The 19,048-nt window shown below is 39.0% G+C and overlaps 1 protein-coding gene and 1 pseudogene across 4 annotated transcripts in view; one reads left to right on the forward strand and one right to left on the reverse strand.

Annotated features, from left to right (window-relative positions):
- The window catches only part of EXOC6 (exocyst complex component 6), a 195,597-nt gene that overhangs the window by 87,480 nt on the left and 89,069 nt on the right, over positions 1-19,048 (reverse strand). For all 4 annotated transcript variants that reach the window (XM_004701070.2, XM_045291179.1, XM_045291180.1 and 1 more), the window contains exons 14-17: positions 13,327-13,432; positions 10,215-10,324; positions 5,991-6,102; positions 3,786-3,920 (exon numbers count right to left, since the gene is read on the reverse strand). In XM_004701070.2, the coding sequence (XP_004701127.2) occupies positions 3,786-3,920; positions 5,991-6,102; positions 10,215-10,324; positions 13,327-13,432 (463 nt within the window). The remainder of the gene's footprint in view (positions 1-3,785; positions 3,921-5,990; positions 6,103-10,214; positions 10,325-13,326; positions 13,433-19,048) is intronic.
- LOC105978430 lies at positions 15,901-16,510 on the forward strand (annotated as a pseudogene).

The following is a 19,048-nucleotide window of genomic DNA, read 5'->3' on the forward strand; positions in this document are numbered from 1 at the left end:
AGATATGACAAAATAATAATTTATCTATTATCATGGGTTCATGAGGGAGTAGGGAGCAGGTAGGGAGAGGAAAAAGGAGGAGCTGATGCCAGGGGTTTAAGTGGAGAGGGCATGTTTTGAGAATGATGAGGGCAATGAATGTACAAATGTGCTTTACACAATTGATATATGTATGGCTTGTGATAAGAGTTGTAAGAACCCCTAACAAAAGATCAGAAAACAACAAGTGTTGGCAAGGTTGTGGGCGCAAAGGAGCCCTGGTGCACTGTTGACGGGAATGCTGGAGAGAGCAACCACCACAGAAAATGACCATGGCTCCTCAGGAAGTGAAACCCAGTCATCCCACTCCTGGGCATAAACTCAAAAGAAGTACTCCAGAGTGTACGTCAGTGTTCTTAGTAGTAGTATTTACAATAGGCAGAATGTGGAAATGACCTAAGTGTACATTAACAAAAGGAGTAAAAATAAAAAAGTGGTATAGGCATACAATGGAATTATCAAGCCATGAAAAAGAATGAAGCTCTAATACGTGCTGTGATACAACTGAACCTTGGAAATATTACTCTAATAGTCCCTAAAGACAATGCTATACACCCTGCTTGGGCGAGTATCCACTAGAATCTTAAACACTTGAAAATAACCATCGAAGGTGCAACTAACTACTGGTCTCTCCCCACGAGAAGGAGAGTGAAGAAAATCAGAGACACATGAAAACAATTAGTCCACTAAGCTAATGAACCTCAAGAACATCAGTGTCCATGAGCCAGCGAGCAGAACTAGATGTTTCCGGGCGGCCACTACAAATGGCTCTGCAGCGGCTCTAGGAGAAGCTCCTGGGGAGCGTGAGAGAATCATAGGAGACAGGCTTGCTGGTGCAAAGAAAGTCCTGGAACTTCCCAGATGATTCCTTCAGGTCTGGAATGGAATTCACCTCCTTGGCTGAATTTTCAGCTTCACAACAGACAGGTCTATAAAGGAACAACACTAGGGAGGGATGTACACTGCAGACTAATCAAACATCCGAGATAAAAAGGGCATTATTTATAAAGGACAAAGTTCAGAAGGATTAGGAAAGAAAGAGGAATGGAAACAGGAAACGAGAGCGTGATGAGGGTAGGTGATGGTATGTTGTGGGGATTATCATCGATCACATAAAACAAGGTGTGCAGGATCTGTTGAGTGGAAAACTGATCCGCTTTGCAAACCTTCACCTAATTCACCATCAAAAGTTAAAAAAAAATTCTTACATGAAATAAGACACACGAAAGAAAAAATATTACATAATGCCATTGATATGAAATGTCTGGAACAGACAAAGGCATAGATACAGAAAGTAGATTAATGGCCACCATGGGCTGGAGGGACACAGGAATGGCAAGTAATTGCTTAATAAGAACAAAGCTTCTGTGGGGGTGGGGGGGAACGGTGTGTAGAAGTTCTGAAAACAAATAGTACCCACAGTTGTACAATGGTGTGAGTGTGATGAATGCCACTGATTGCATACATAAAAATTATTAAAATGGCAAACTGTATGTTGCACACATTTATCACAAAAAGCCAAAAAACAAAGAAGAATATCAATATAGTGAATATGTGTGGCGTGAAAAACATTTAAAGAGAGAGAGAGAGAATATTCCCATTTCCCCCATCCACTGTGACACGCATATTTTCAGTTAGGAGAAGTCTGACATTAACTTTAAGTCATTCTTGATGTGGGTGAATTTAGTTTACATTTGAGATACTGTTCGAGAGTGAGCACCACTTGTTGTACCCCTTCTGTATTACTAACCAAATCAGCACAGTAAAAGACAAGCTCACACGTTAACCTACGTAATATTTCATAAAGTAAACATGTGTGACATGAGAACAGGCCCTCTGTGTGCTCACAGTGCTTTCTTTTTAGAATGGGCAAATGGACATGTGAGTTGAGGGTGCATATAAGTGCTTATTTCTATAATAAGTACCTAATTAACAATATATTTTGTAGGGTCACTGGATTGAAAAGAATTAGTCTAAAGAAGTGATCTGAGCATCCACACTAATGTCTGTAGTCAAGACTTGTTCCAATCATCTCTGAAATTGGGAAGAGACTCCTGAAGGAAAATTTTCCAACATTCTCAACAATTCACTTTAATATTGATTTAACATTTCTCCCTGTTTAAGCAGTCTCATAGTACAGTTTGAGACAAATTTCTCTTGAAATAAACAAAGAGCAATGAGGACTACGTGACCTTCAAATATTGAACTCAAACAACTCTTGTTCCCATATCATAAAATAGAAATGGGTTTCAAGAAAAAACAACAACATAAAAACAAAGATTATTCCATTGCATTTAGACTAAAACTTGATTTCCTGATTTCCAAGGAAATCCATCAAGGGGTATGATATGATATGTCTGATGTAGTTTCAACTAGTTATCGACAACTGAAGAGATCAATGGAATGATAAACTATCTAACATTTCTATATATTCCCACTCAACAGGCAGATTTTTAAAAATACAGTTCCAAGATTTCTGAATCTAAGAGCATTATGTTCTTTAATTTACAAATGATCAGAAAAATTTCTTGCAGATCCTTGATACACCACAATTCACATTTTAGTCAGAAAGGGTATCAGCATACTAATTTAATGTTAACTATTAAATATGCTTATGATTCAGCCTTACAAAAGCTCTTGAGAGAGTACACTAACACCCAGGAGAGAAAGCAAACAGCAGGCTGTGTAAATCTAATGCAAGGATGAAAAGGCAATACTTTGATAACAGACAGCAATTTGTCCGACGATACGTGAATGTCCAACAGTGAATGTCCAACACTGAGTGGAACCTCCTGCTGTGCTGCAGTACTTACCAGACCCTGTTGTTTATGCTTTTTTTCGCCTTATATGTTTCTTGAGGGTAAGGATACATTTTTGTCCCCTTATCACCTAATGGAAGGCTCAGAGCAAAGATGATGTACAATGATGGAACTGTGTGTGACAAGCACCTTCTTTCCTCCTCGTAATAAACATATGAGCTAAGTGCTGTGTTGTTATTCTAATTGGGCAGATGAAGAAAGTAGGGTTCATTAAAATATAAAATCTTGTCCAGGTTTCCGTCTCAGATTTAATAACTAATTTTATAAATCAGTTGACTCAGGTATTATTTGACATTTGTGCCACTAGTTTAACAAAATATTAATGCAAAGGGATACTACTAGACTACTTCTGTCTCATCTGTATAATGTCAAATCAGTAATCTAATATTTTATGAATTTATAATATTTAAGTTTCCATTTTATTTTTTAAAGTATTTATTAATATTTTGGAATATCCCATGATATGAGTAGAAATCTTTCCAATCAAAAAAAGAGGACTCTAATGACATGGAATGTGGTAACATTCATTTTGCTTCAAATCAGAGTCAATAAAAAATGTAATGCAACCTTATACTACTTATTAGCAGTGTGATTTTTAATTCCCAAACACAAATACATATACATTACATATAAAATTAATTATTGGATAATGAGACTTAATAGAAAGGCAATAAACCTAAGTCAGCACTACTATCTCTAAAATGTGTACAAAATGAGATACATCTGTGAAAAAGAAGTACTTTTTTCCATTTATAAAAGATTATTTAAAATGATAAAAAGGAACTGATATCTACTTATTGTCAATGATAACAACTTGTAATTCTCATTTCTTAACAATATAATGAAATCAAATATATAATAGATTGTGTCTTCAATTTTTAAAAGTTGGCTTCTAGTGATTGAAGTAAAACTTCAGATTTTACATACCTTAAAGGTAGAAAGTCCATAAAGTCTCGTGGTATGAACAGTTTCCTGAGAAATATTTGTAATGTTTGTTATAAAGTCCTCAAGGTATTTACAAGCTTGTTCCAAGTGTGTTGTGTTTATGATGATTTGCACTAGCTAGAAAACACAAATACATCTGATCAAATACAGGCTACATGTATAGAAAGTCACCTGAATTTGAAAAACAAGATCACTACTTCCAGCAGTGCACCGTTACTATATAATTACAGCATTACAGGACACAACTGATTATCTGTTTGAAAAGTTTGCTGCCAGATACAAAATCTCAATGCTTTCATTGTTTAAAAAGAAATGAAAAATCTAGCTGCCAATTAATTTAAAATAACTTTTCAAAGCACTTTGTAAAATGTTATGTTTGCCAAGTTAAAAAAAATGAGGATTTTGGTTTTCATGTAAGCCCGGCAATTAAAAAATCTACACACATGCTCTAACATCTCCAGGTACAGGCACCCCCCGTTTTATCATACCTCGCTTTGCTGTGCTTCGGAGATTGGCAGCATGTCTTACAGATTGAAGGTTGGCGACCACCCAGCGGCAAGTCTACAGGCACCATTTTTCTACCAGCATGTGATCTCTGGGGCTCTCTGTGACTCATTTTGGTAATGATCACAATATTTCAATTTTTTCTTAATGTTCTTATAAATTTAATATGAGGGGGTACCCAAAAAGAAACAAATTTTTTCTCCAAAACTATGTATTTAACTTTTTTTTTACGAAACAACCTTATCACCTTCAAAGTACTCTCTATTACACTTAATATATTTGTTAAATTCCATTGCTGGAAACCTCCAAACTCATCTGCTTGGATGCCTGACAGCACCTCCCTCGTTTATTTCTTCACCTCTTCTATGCATCAAATCGCTATCTTTTCCTGTCCCTCTTCACTTGTGAAAACAAAAAGAAGTCACACTGAACGAGGCCAGGTGACTCAGGTGATGGGACAAAAGAGGCATGCTGTTTTTTGCCAAAAAAACAAAACAAACCTGCTCACTGAGATTGTTGTGGTGGCAAAACCAGTCCCATCAGCCACAAATCAGGCTTTTTGTGGTCACACACTGTTATGCAATCTTTTCAGAACCTCTAAACAGAAAGTGTGATTAAGAGTCTGACCTGGTGGAAAAAACTCCAAATGCACTATCCCCCTCACATAAAAAACAACAACAACAAATAAGCATCATCTTGATCTTTGATTTCACTTAACGAGTTTTTGGGGGGTGAGGTGACAATGGCATCTTCTACTGGCTTGATTAATGTTTACTTTCAAGGTCATAAGAATAGTACCATGTCTTGTCCCCAGTATTGACCTTAGGGGGGAAAAAAAGTCTGGGTCGCTTCAAAGCTGTTCTTTCAAAGTGCAGCATGTTTCCAATGGGTGCTCTTTTTCCTGTCAGTCATAACCCAAGGCATACATTTCGCATCAATCCTCTCATTCCCAAATCTTCCATTACAATTTTTTGAACCCGAGCTCCAAGATAGTTCAAATAACTTCATCTCTTCAATGGTTGTTGTAGGTCTTTCTGAGCACAAATGCTTGAATTTTGTCATCATTTTCATCCATTCATAAAGTTGATGGACATCAAAACGAGGTTTGTCATCAATTGACACTCATACACTTGAGTTTTCCCCATAGCACTGTCCTTATAAACTGTGTTCAACATCACAGCAGCATTTTTCCTGAGCACGAAGCAAAATTTCATAGCCCCACATGGATTCTCTTAAATTAGCCATCACAAAAAACGAGGTTCCAGTGAAACTGCTTTAATGAAAATATTCACTGTAACCACAGAGAACCTTCCCAGGTGACGCCACTGGGTGCACTAACTCAAAACCAGTTGCTTGATGCTCGCCTATAGGGAAAAATGTGTACTACGGAAGCTCCACCCAGCAGAGCATTTTTCCGTTTTTTGAGGGGGGTACCCTCTCATAGACCACCACTATACTATTTCTGAGGTATGCCTGTATATACTGTTCCCATGTAAACACTTTTATTTCACAGTTACTGAATTTACAAATGTTTTATTTTAAAACATTCACGTATATTTATAAATATAAAATACAAAACTGGCTTACAGGATGGTGCTCAGCAATGATACCCAGAAATAATTTAATTTATAATAGTTGCTTTGTACATTGAAATATTTGGTTCTAAGTATTTTTTTAACCTACCTCTGTCAAACCTATGTGAGGTTTCCTAATAAGGTTCAGTAAACAGCTACTCAAAGTTCTGGTCAGCAGCAGATTTGTTGATTTTCTAAGCATATCATCTATTTCTGTTGAACTAAAAACAAAGGTTGGTATCACTAAGTTTTCTGCAATGGAACAATTTAGTTAGCATACTAAATAATAATCCAACAAAACTTACTTTTAAAAATTGCTTCATTTCTTTTTAATCTTTACATAAATTAAAAGTCAAAATCACTGCTATTGAGTCAATTCTGACTCATAGCAACCCTACAGAACAGAACAGAACTGCCCTGTGGCTTTCCAAGGTTGCTAGCCTAATTTACATTTAAAGGGAAAGATAGGAGAGGCAAATGTACATCTAGGAATGCACCTTCAATATATAATCCTTAAATACAATTTTATGCCATTTGAACCAAGTTGAAAGAATGTGGGAAACAGAAAGGGGAAGAGAGTGTATGCGGACAAACTCTCAACTTTCCTACGTTAAGGAGTCTGGGAGGCCAAGGCTCCCCATGGAGGAAACCTTCAAGCTCGTGGGTTGGAGATGTGTCACACTCATATTCTCCTAAGCAAAAGTTATTCCCCATGATGTCCAACCATAATAATGCCAAATTTAAGGTGCTGTTTGCAAACACATGGTCACTGACTATGCACATGGAGGTCAACTGCCTGAAGGTTACTGCCTGAAGGTTATCTGCCATCAAAAGCTTTCAGACCCTATTGTCTGTCCCACCCTAAGTTGGGCCCACTCCCTTCTGATAAGGATCATAGATTGTTCCCCTGAAGAAGAGCTCAAAGACACTTAGGTCAAGCCAACTCAGATGACCAAGGATAGCTGCCATCTTGGCTTTAGAGTCTGCCCATCTTGTTACATTTGCCTTCCTGTCACGTGTCCCTAGTGCCTCCCTTTCTTATTGCGTGTATACCCCTAGTTCGTGCCCCCTCCTGTCCTGTTACGTGTATGCCTATTGTACAACCCCTTAGGTGTGTGCTTACCGTAGCCTGCGTGCCCCAGATTAAATAAACTAGCCAGGTTACATTATTCGCTCTCTCTGCTTGGACCTGGCTCCTGAAGTCATGACTGAGGAGGTGAGCCCTTGCATACTTTATCTTGTCTAAGGTCACTTTAACTTACTCCTCAATTACACAACCGCCTCTTAAACACATTTGGTTGTGGGGAAGCTGGTTCCCTATAGAAGATAACAGTTGAGAGATTTTTTGTAATGCTTCTTCCTTTGATTGTATATATTTACCTCAAAATAATAGAAGAAAGCATCTATCTTGCTCACTTCATCAGCAACAGAGAATCAAATATTTTCAAAGATGACCAACTGGAGCCTCTACTTGAGAGTATACAAACAAGTCTATCCAAATGTAAGTCAAAATTTCTCTATCCCTTAACTTCTTCATCTAATAGTTCACAAATATACTCACTCCTCACTTAGCAGCATGGTAAAGTTCCCAAGCCCAGGCTATTGTGGAAAATTGATCTTATGCAAAAATGAAGAATGACCACAGCAGATCACAAAATGGAAAATGACCACATATCATTACATAACTGCTAAAACACAATATTCCATAACTGCAGGATCATAGCCCTGCTAAGCTTACCCAGAACCTTATCCATCACAGCCAGCTTTGCTCTTGCCTGGCACCTCAGTGCTTGTTACTACTAGATGTACATCACTAATGCACAAAATAGTCTGATGGTTTAAAAAGCTTCACTTAAAAAAAAATCAAGTGACTTACCCCAAATCCTGCTATAGTTAGTAAGTGTCAGCATGAAGACTCAAACTAGGGTATGTCAGAGCCAGAAGCTTATGACCTTGACCTCTACATTTCTATGTCTTAGATCAAAACTTCAGAATGTCAAATGAAAAATGATGTAGGCATCAATTATGGGTGGCCCTCAGACCATTTGAGTTCCAAGAGCTATCAACTACTGAAACCTACCATTGTAATATCACTTGTTTTGTGCTATTTCTCTTCAATTAGCATTCATTTGTATTAATTGTTTTTTTCAAATGCTAGATTACATGCGTGTGTCATGTTGTTCACTAGGCAGAATACAATATCTCTAGTTAGTTTAATGACTGAGGTCAAAAGCTGGTTGTCTTTAAAATAGCTTTTTAGAGACTCTGGTACCAAAGGCTGGTGGTAGAATGTGATGAAGCTCAAGGAAGTGGTTCTTAAGCTTGAGCATGTATCACAATCATCTGAAGAGTTTGGTAAAACTGTGGGCCCCACCTCTCAGAGTTTCTAATTCAGTAGTTCGGCGGCTGCATTTCTGATCACATCCTGCATGGTGTGACGGCTGCTGATACAATGAGGACCTCTGGTTTATGGAAACCACAAATCACAACACATACTGTGCTTTACGTATGTGTATGTTAGGTATTTCCTTCCATGCCCCATTCATGTTATCCAAAATCAGATACTCTATTTACCCTGGCGGGACGCACATTTCATTTTCCATTTATCTGCACATTGTTTAAATAAAAAAAAGATGTGTAGTAACTTGCAATAAGAAACACAGATACAATAAAGTAAAATATAACCATGGTGGTTCTGTTTCTGCTTGAAAAAGAATTCTCAGGCTTCATGCCTTTTTTTTTTACTTAAAATTCAGAACAGTTTCTCATGTTGCTCACATTGCTCCACTTGGAAGAATGGATTCCTTAGAGGCAGTCACCATGAAACTTAGCATCACCACTCACTTCCAGAGAGTTCTCCTAATCAGAAATGTTTCCTCTGACTATGCTGCAGCATCCATCGAGGGAGCCTGAACAAAGTGTGGTATAAAGATTAAGGTTCCACCAACATTACTGTTCTCTTCTTCTATGCTAGACACTGTAGCAAGCACTTTTATGGACATGGGACCTACTCTTTCATCCCCGCTCTCATGCTAACTCTAACTACGCTATTCTGGACAAATGATGCAGCCTCGCTGGGCCTCAGTTTCCTTATCAGCAAACTAGGAATACTATCCCATTCCCTTAAAGAGCACCGATGACACTGTCAATAAACCCTGGACTGCTAACCACAAGCTTGGTGGTTCAAACCTACCAACTTCTCCCCAGGAGAATGTTGCGACTCTCCACTCTCTTGAAGATTGACAGCCTCAAAAACCCTACATTGGGTTGATGTGCGTCAGAATCAACTTGATGGCAGCGTGTTTGCTTTTCAGTTCGGTTATACGTTCTCTGTCTTCAGAAATGTGGATGTTACTTTATCACACAAGGTTTGCCAATGGAATCAAGTTGCCTATAGCTGCCAAAACTACGCTCCATTACTACAGAGGATACCAATTTGCTACAGCTATCTTTCACTAGTTTGCTGATTTTTTTATCAATCTTCACACTTCAGATTTATCTGAGCGAAGACCAAGTAAAACTATTGAGAATATCAGATTTTCAACAAGTCAATGACATCCAGAAGAAAAGAGAATTGCCCCTAATAAAATGTTTTTAAAAAGAATGAGGACCTGATGCCAGGGGCTTAAGTGGAGAGCAAATTTTTTGAGAATGATGAGGGCAATGAATGTACAAATGTGCTTTACACAATTGATGTATGTATGGATTATGATAAGAGTTGTATGAGCCCCTAATAAAATGATTAAAAAAAAAAAGAAAAGAGAATTGGTAAAACAGCTAACTTTATTTAGATCCTAAAACAAACTTACAAAGTACCAGAAAGCATTTTGGGGACAATTTGAGAAACAGAAAATACCAGTAATGACAAGGGAATTGATCTCACAGAATGAACTGGGCTGCTAACTGCACGGTCAGCGGTTTGAGACCACCAGCCGCTTCGCAGGTGCAGCTCTACTCCCGTAAGGAGTTACAGACTCTCACTCACAGGGCAACTGGAGCCTGTCCTGTACAGTCGCTGTGAGTCAACACCAACTTGATGGCAGTGAGTTTTGCTTTGTTTTCCTTCTGCTGTGTTAAGTGCGTTTATGAAATAAAATGTCTCTACTGATTTTAGAAACACTTAAGTGTTTAGAGATAAAATGTCATTATAGAATTTGTTTTTAAAATACTTCAGTAAAAATAAAGTAAATGATCATATTTACAGCAACTTACCTTCAATTTCACTAAAATATACACATTTTCCTAGTGAGGGCATCATCTATCAAAGAATCATGGCATAAAAAGAGCATTCATGTTTAATAAATTGAATTACATTTCTTATTAGTAAACTTACCTCCGGTGTAGTGACTCTGAAAATTTAAGGCTGGCATAAATAAATTCTTTAACTTGAATGTAAATATGAGGCACTGACTGAGACATGGGGAATTTCTTTGGGAAAGATTGCTGTATAAGAAAAAAAAAGGTTTTTTAAAATTTTAGGAAATAATGTTTTAATTACATAATAATGTAGAGAAAACCAACTGCATCACAAAGTGTACTTTGTAAAAAAAAAGTGTACTTTGTTCCATTTTGTACGTTGTTTGGGAGATTTTAAAGAAAACAAGTATTTTGGGAGGAAATACTATGGCAATTTACCCATTTCTTAAATCACAGTGTCAGGTTTCCAACAAGCAGAGAAAGCATCTCCCTGCCCATGCCTCTGTGTGTTTTGATGACAGTTCTGTCACTAGGGTTATCTTCCCCATTCGCCACACCTAGAGCCCTGCCGGTGCAGTGGTTACACGTTAGGCTGCAATCACATTGTCACCAGTTCGAAACCACTAAGAGCTCCTCAGGAGAAAGACTGGGCTTTCTATTCCCATAAACAGCTACAGTTTGGGAAACCCACGGGGGTCACCGTAAGTTTGTACTGACTTGATGACAGTGAGAGAGATTCTCCACATAGTAGCCAGAGAAATCTTCTGAAAGCACAAATGTGATGATGTTTTTACTGCTCAAAACGCTTTGCTGACTTCTAATAATCCTCAGGAAATAGGCTGAACTCACTGACCCTATACCAGGTACCACAGTCTGGTCCTTTTTCTATCTCCAGCGTCATCTAGTCACCTCCACCTACTGCAGATGCACAGTCTTTGTGCATGTGGCCTCCATCGGAAGCACTGCCGACGTCTGTGAATTGTCGTTCTCTTCTCTCACTCACTGGACTCTAAGCTTCTTCTCAGTAGAAACTGAAAATCTAGCACAGAGCGCAGTGGCTTGTATGTGGCGGGGGATGAGAGGTATGGGAATAAACACCTGTATACTGAAAAGGAGCCCTGATAGTGTACTGGAGAAGCACTCGGCAGCTAACGGCAAGGTTGGCAGTTTGAACCCACCAGCCACGCTGTGGGAGACAAGACCCAGTGATCTCCTGGAAAGGGTCCAGTCCAGGAAATCCTAGGCGGCAGTCCTCCTTGGTCACATACGTCACTGACGACTCGACAAGGCTGCCCACGCAACAGAAGCAGGACACTTCCAAGCAGCAGCAATGACAACATAGGTTAGAGTCCTATCCCTCCAGGCTGGTTTCCAACTTCAGAGACTCATTTAAGTGAAGAGTCAATGTCCTTTAAAAACAGCTCATAATAATGTAAATGCCTACTCCCCTCCAATTTCCTTTGTGTAGAGTGAACCCAGTACTATCTGAGGCACTTCAGTTTTGAGAATTTATTTCAATGACATTAAAAGACAGAATATGAATATTTTATTTTAGCCATATGGCTTTAATCAAACTAGCATAGATATTTGCAAAAAAGACAGGCTTCTGCATAAATGTTCAGTCTTGGTCACTTCTTTACTCTGAAATAATAAGTCATAATTTACTCTGAAATAATAAGTTACATGAGAGGCTGTTTTATGTGTTCTATAGCTTAATTAAAAATTATACTTAATTTTTTAAACTGAAAATACATAAAACTAAGAGGAGGTTACTAAATAATTTTGGGGATTTACTTTTAAATGATCACATTTAAATTTTCCATGTATTTTTTACCTTATTAAGGAGCCCTGGTGGTGCAGTGGTTACACATTGGGCTGCAATCCACAAAGTCTGCAGTTTGATACCACTAACCACTCTATGTGAGAAAGGGCTTTCTACTCTCATAAAGAGTTACAGTCTCAGAAACTCACGGGGGCAGTTCTACTCTGTCCTATAGGGTCAAGAGGAGTCAGCATTAACTCAGTGAGAATTTTATCTTATTAACGGTCATTAATTTTAATGCTGAGTATTATGTGGGCAAATGAATAAAATGCTTAATGAACTTAATTCTACGAAGTACTGCATATTTTGGGTTTCCAGCAAGGTTAAACTTCTTTATAATTGTACAAACAGGACAGTTTAATGTAATTGGAAAGAACATTAGAAATAATTCTGTTCAACTTCCTCAGTGACAGAGGAGATCTGAAAGTCCAAATAGAGAACATTGTGGTAATTAAAAAAAAGACATCTACTGGGCTTTGGTGTGTACTGAAACTCAACTACCAGGCAATAGAATGTTTGCTATAATTGATACGCTATAATTCATAAGTGTGCTATATTAAAAACATTATGCATTTAGTTACATGGTTCTATATTCAGTATCTGTTACACATAATATGCTTAGTTTGTTTAAAAATACAAAACCAAAATTACAGTCACAAGTCACAGTCTTATTCATTCTGAAGAGATAATAATGTAGAAAAGGACTAAATTATTAAAAGTTGGAAAAAGAATAAAGAAATATAGGGATTAAAACAAGAATAAAGAAGAAAACATTATGGTAACAGGAAATAAACATGTCCTTTTTTCCATGAAATGAGTCCACATATACACCAAAGAGACATGACTGTATGTGCCTGTGTGTGTGCACCCATATGTCATGTGCATTTCTGTGTGCATATATATTCTTCATGCCTGTCTACTTCCTTCTTCTGTCACGTTTGTTGTTCAGACATTTCCAGTCCAAAAACACATACTTCCTACCTCAGGAAGAAATCTGTAGGGGCTACGCACTTCATAAACCTCTTCTTCAACCAACATAAACCCTTTCTAGAAATGTACTTTTAGACTGAAGCTGTCAAAAAAAAATCTTCCAGAGTGTTAGAGACTTATCTTTGTTAGACCACACTTTTTTTTCTTGGAACTCACCCAATATTAGTAGCACCTGCCCTGGGAATCCACCCAATATTCAGGACACTGCTGCTAGCATCACCCAGAAAGCCCCTTCTTAATTTCACCAAAATAGAAAGAATGCTTATAAAGATGGTGACACGGTCTTTAAATACTAACAAAACACGCTCAGAGGCTTCAAGTCATAACCACCAAAAAGATGGCCAGGGAAAAAGAAGGCACTCTCAGAATGCTATGTGGTAATAAATATTAAAAATATATTTTCACGGAAGTTCTTGAATTAAAAAATAGTTTGTACCTTTTCAAGATCTGGATCCTGAAAGGGAAATTTACTGATGATTATTTTATATTCTTCTTCATTAGCAACAGGGATGGGGCTATAGTTATCTTCTTCAAAAATATCCCTGTTAAGAAAGAAGGGAGAATTAGTAAGCTTAACCAATGGAAAAATGTATCATTGAAGTGTTATGGAATTTTTCTTTTAAAAAGCTATTACAAAAAGTGTTTTGCATTTATTAACAAGAGGTTCAAATAAGAAAACACTGGTTAATCATACAGCATTATAAAATTCAACACCAAATTGCTCCTTGCAATTCATGTGCAATCTCTTCCTTTGTTTCCGAGTCTAGAACAATTCTCAGGATGATACAGTCGAAAAAAAATTACCTATAAAATCAAAACTAGTCATGAGATTAAGTCTATTCCAACCATCCTTCTTGAGAAGAGACAATTCTTAAGTTGTGTGTCTTTTTTCTTCAGATGATACTCCCCTCAGAGATCAAGGCAAGGTCTCTATTGGCTTAAGCACTCTTAGTGTTCTCATTAGAAAAGAACCTTTTACAGTTAGGAAGGCCGAGACATTTCCTAATCACAAAATAGCTCTGTGCTTTCCGACATGGGCCTGATGCAAGGGCTGTGTCTTTGTTCGATTCTATTGAGTTTGTCCCAATGCCTAGCAACCCCAGGTACACAGAACCAAACACTGCCAGCCGTGTATTCACTGTTAAAAAGAATATGTCAAGATCTACTCTGAAATACAACACTGTCAGTGATAGGATACTATCCATGTGCCTATAAGGAAGAATAGTTAATAATATGATTATTCAAATTTATGCACCAACCACTAATAACAGAGGTGAGGAAACTGAAGATTTTTTACTAACTTTGGCAGTCTGAAATTTATTACACATGCAATCAAGATGTATTGATAATTACTGGTGATTGAAATGAGAAAGTTGGAAATAAGATTGTCAGGTAGAAAATACAGCTCTGGTGATAGAAACGGTGCTAGGGATCATATAGAATTTTACAAGAATAACTAATCATTGGAAATCTCTTTTATCAGCAACATAAACAACAAATATACAGTTCCATCCTCACTGGATATACCACACAGACATCATCTATAAACTACAACTGTGGAAAGATGATGGAGAAGCTCAGCGTCATCATCCAAAACAAAGGCATGGGGCCAAAGGTGAAGACATCATCAATTGCAGATTCAAGCTAAAGCTGAAGAAAATCCAAACAAGTTGACAGGAGCCAAAATACAACCTTGGGTATATTCCACTTGCATTTACAGACCATCTCAAGAGGAGACTTGACACACTGAGCATTACGAACCCTAGGCAGCTACACTGTGGAATGATACCAAGGCCTCATACATGAGAAACAACATCAAAAAGCAGGTCATTAAAAAGATCATAAAGAAAAGACCAAAACCTGCACCTCCTGGACCAAGGGGCACTCGTTTGGCAGAAACAGGAGCTATTGCATGGTTAAAATCAGGAAATGTATACATCAAGGTTCTAGCCTTTCCCCATACTAATTCACTCTGTATGCCAAGCAAGCACTCAGTGATGCTGGGCTATGAGAAGATACGGCACCAGAGTTGGAGGAAGCTTATTAACAGCCTGACATTTGCAGAGACCATAACTTGCTCACTAAAAGTGACGAGAATGTGATGAATTTACTGATAAAGAATCAAAGATTATAGCCTTCATAATTGATTACATATCTATCTAAAACCATTTTTTATCCATCCATCCAAAATCCTGACAGCTAGACCAATAAACAGCAGCACAATAACTCTGACTTGGACTCACCCTCAACATCCATGGAAGCTGCTGTTCAAAGATCAAACAAATGGCATTGGCAAAACCAAATGCAAAAGATATGTTTAAATAATCAAAAAAGAAAGCTGTCACTTGGAAGATGGAGGTGCATATAACCTAAGCCATGGTATTTTCTATTGCTGTAATATGAATATGAAAGCCAGACAGCGAGTAAGGAAGAATTATGGTGTCGGTGAAGAATACAGAAAATACCATGGATTTCCAGAGAACAAATAAATCAGTCCTGCAAACAAATAAATAGCCACAATGCTCCTTAAAAAGGTAGCCCGGCCGGCAAGACCTTCTCTCCGGCACTCTGAGCCTGTCGTCAGGAAAGACCAGTCCCTGGAGAAGGAAACCGTACATGGTAGAGGGTCAGTGAGAGAGAGAAAGACCCTCAACCAGATGGCGAACAGTGGCTGCAAGAATAAGCTCAAAGATGCCCAGGGGGCGGATGGCCCAGGGCCAAGCAAGGCTCCATTCTGTTGTACACAGGGTTGCTAGGAGGTTGACCTGACTGGTGGCACCTAATGGCTTATTGTTAGTAATCTGTTTACTGAAGTGAAGTCTACAACATGCATTGAGTTCATATTATGTAAAGGACATTGTACTTGGGCTAGGAAATCAAGAACAAAAAAATAAAATAAAATATGGGTGCTCATGTACAGTGGAAGAGAACTACACACAAAAAAAACTCTGACAGGAGACAGATCATAAAGTATATGACAAGGTCCGCCTCTCTCCGCGGGGAGCCCATGATGGAACCCGTGGAGCCGCACCGCGCTCGGGCCCACACCCAGATGAACGACGACCTGCAGTGGCGCCTTGGCCCGGGGCCTGGTCGTGCCAGCTTTCCCCTGCAACCAGTTTGGGCCTCAGCCCGCAAGCACGTCAGACCTGGCGTCTGGTTCGAGCCGCACTTCTGCCTGTTTGAGAAGTGCAAGGTGAATAGCGCCAAGGCACACCCGCTCTTTGCCTTCCTCCGGGAGGCCCTGCCGGCGCCCAGAGACGATGCCACCTCTCATGACCGACCCCAAGCTTATCACCTGGTCGCCCGTGTGCCGCAACGACATCGCTCGGAACTTCGAGCAGTTCCTGGGGGGCCGCGATGGTGTCCAGGCCCTGCTCTCCAAGGGGCCTGGCAGTGCCTGGGGCGCACCCACCGCCTTCCCACAGCTGCCTGCGGTCACTGCGCCGCCTGCCTTCGTGGGGACTTCATTCATCAATGAGGGCGTTTCTTCTAAACCGAATGGAGGAACACCCGACGTCCGGGAAAGCCCCCGCAGGTGGGCACTAGCCCTGCCCGTCCCGACCTCCCCTCCCAGACCAAATAAAATTGTTCCGCGTGTAAGGAAAAAATTAAAATAAAATGAAGTATATTACAGGAGTAGATAAAGTTTAATTATTCAATATTGACTATAACTTCTACTTTTCCCTCATTTAAAAGTCAATTCAATGCTGATTAAGATCTTTGAAGGCCTAGGTCAGAGACAAAGGAAGATTCAATTCTGCTACTTAAAAATCAAAGCCCCAAACTTGGTGTAGTGGGATGTTGAAGGTAGCCATTTGGAAATTATGTATTACAATTGAAGTGGTACTGTTGCTCGGCCCCCCAACCCCCACTGTCCACTGTTGCTCGCCCCCCCCCCCACACACACACACACACTCTTATTTTGGAGATGAACCCATTAGCTTCCCAGAGAACAATGTCTCACGATTTTCCCAATCTTAGAGAACAATTTCCCTATTAGATGTCTTTTGGGAGATAGGAGAAAAAGGCTGACTTGGTAAACTGAAGTCAATTGGAAAAATAAAAATATCCTTCTGACGTGGGTAGGCTAACACCATAAATTCTGTAAGAGTGTTATAGAAGGGTAAGTAAAAAGTATTGTGAAAAAATCCAACATCTTTATTAAACATAAAGATCCAAACGTGAAGCAATTGTGTCTGCCCTATCCTTTATTTATTGAGGTTTATATACTTCTGAGGAGGTGTCTCTCTCCAACCCTTCTGTGAAGAATTTTGTGCTCTTTGATTGAAGCCAGGTCAAAATGATGGTCTGGGCTTTCTCGGGGGACTCAAATCGTATCCCTTTGAAATGTTGTGTTTTGTTTGTTTTTTTTTACTTGGGGAAGAAAGAAGTCTGAAGGATCAGGGCTTTGGGGTGGATAGAGTAAGTTTTCTCAACAAAATTCTCATAAGACAGTCCTTACTACCTTCAAAGAATGATGAAGTGCATTGTTGTGATGGGGAACACTTATTACCAATACAGTTTTCAATTTGCCTAAAACTTTCTTCCAATAAGCCCTGTGTCATCTTGTGTCCTCAGGGAAAATCGATCCAGATGATCCCTTTTGGGATCCTAAAACACTGCCACCCAAACCATCTGAGACGACCCTTCTCCCTTGAGCTTAACTAGCCCAAGAGATGCCCTTGGAAGCTGATGTCTTGATTAGGCCCTGGTGCTGGAGCATATCGATATATCCGGTTATGTTTCATTTAATACAACTGCTTCCATTAGCTTCCATCTTGCTTTAAAAAAAACACACACACACACTGGAAAAATCAGCTCCTTAAGCTAGTTGATCTTGTTGTGTTTTTTTTGTTTGTTTTCACAATGTTTTTTTTTTTTTTAGGTCCATAGTTCAGATCCATAAACTATTCTACCAGAGAAAAATGAGGTTGACTGCTTCCCTAAAGATTTAGTCTGAGAAGCCCTGTACAGGTTCACAATGAGTTGGAATTGACTGGCAATGGATCTTTTTTTAAGGCACCTTCGGGAAAAAAATGGGACTTTCTACCGTAAAGAGTGACAGTCCATGAGACTCACAGGGGAAGTTCTGCCCTGTCCTATGGGCTTGCTATGAGTTGGTATCAACTTGATGGCAGTGTTTGTTTGTTTGTTTGTTTGTTTGTTGAGAATAAGACCAAAACAAGGATAATACTGAGAGAACTTGTTGCAGCTATCCAATGATCCCAGAGATATAGTTAACATGTTCTGTTTGTAATAAGCTTGTGCATGTATGAACTGGAATGACTACCAATACTTTTTTACTTACCTTGGTATTAAACCAACATATTATATCATGATACACATACTATAGAGTACTACTCATATCAAGAAATACTACCTCTATTTCTAAAATCAATGATAGTTATCCTTGTCTCATCACAATGATCAATTATCCATACAAAACGTTCTAATAAGGGTTTATGGAGTTGATGATAAAAGTGTAAGGTCAGACCTCCACAGTTTGGAAAATTGTTGAAGTGAAAGCTAAGATGATGCCAAATAATTTAACCATTTTTAAATTTCAATTTCATCAACTATTGACATAAGGACATGTTGGGTGACTTAGATATAGCATATCAGACAGGATTTTGGTTTTTTCCTAAAGGGAGAAAGAAAAGCAGGAAGAAGTTTAATAGAAGTCCAATCGTTCAGGTGGAATTTGTCCATCACTGAAGGCAGGCAAGCAGATAGGCAGAAGTATCAAAGTTTGTTTTTTTGTTTTGTTTTGTTTTATTTCGAGTGAGAGTGCGACAGTGAGTGTGTGAGACAGTGAGTGAGTGAGTGAGTGAGGCAGTGAGACAGTGAGGCAGTGAGTGAGTGAGTCACTGAGTGAGAGAGTGAGGCAGTGAGTGATTGAGACAGTGAGAGTGAATGAGGCAGTGAGAGAGTGAGACAGTGAGTGAGTGAGAGTGAGTCACTGAGAGACAATGAGTGTGTGAGACAGTGAGAGAGAGGCAGTGAGTGAGTGAGTCAGTGAGTGAGAGTGAGACAGTGAGTGACAGTGAGGCAGTGAGTGACAGTGAGACAGTGAGTGACAGTGAGGCAGTGAGAGAGTGAGGCAGTGAGTGAGTGAGAGTGAGTCAATGAGTGAGGCAGTGAGAGAGTGTGTGTTG

This window comes from Echinops telfairi, unplaced genomic scaffold (genome assembly GCF_000313985.2).
Source record: "Echinops telfairi isolate 266 unplaced genomic scaffold, ASM31398v2 ScPeMD7_70;HRSCAF=299, whole genome shotgun sequence".
Classification (NCBI taxonomy): Eukaryota; Metazoa; Chordata; class Mammalia; order Afrosoricida; family Tenrecidae; genus Echinops; species Echinops telfairi.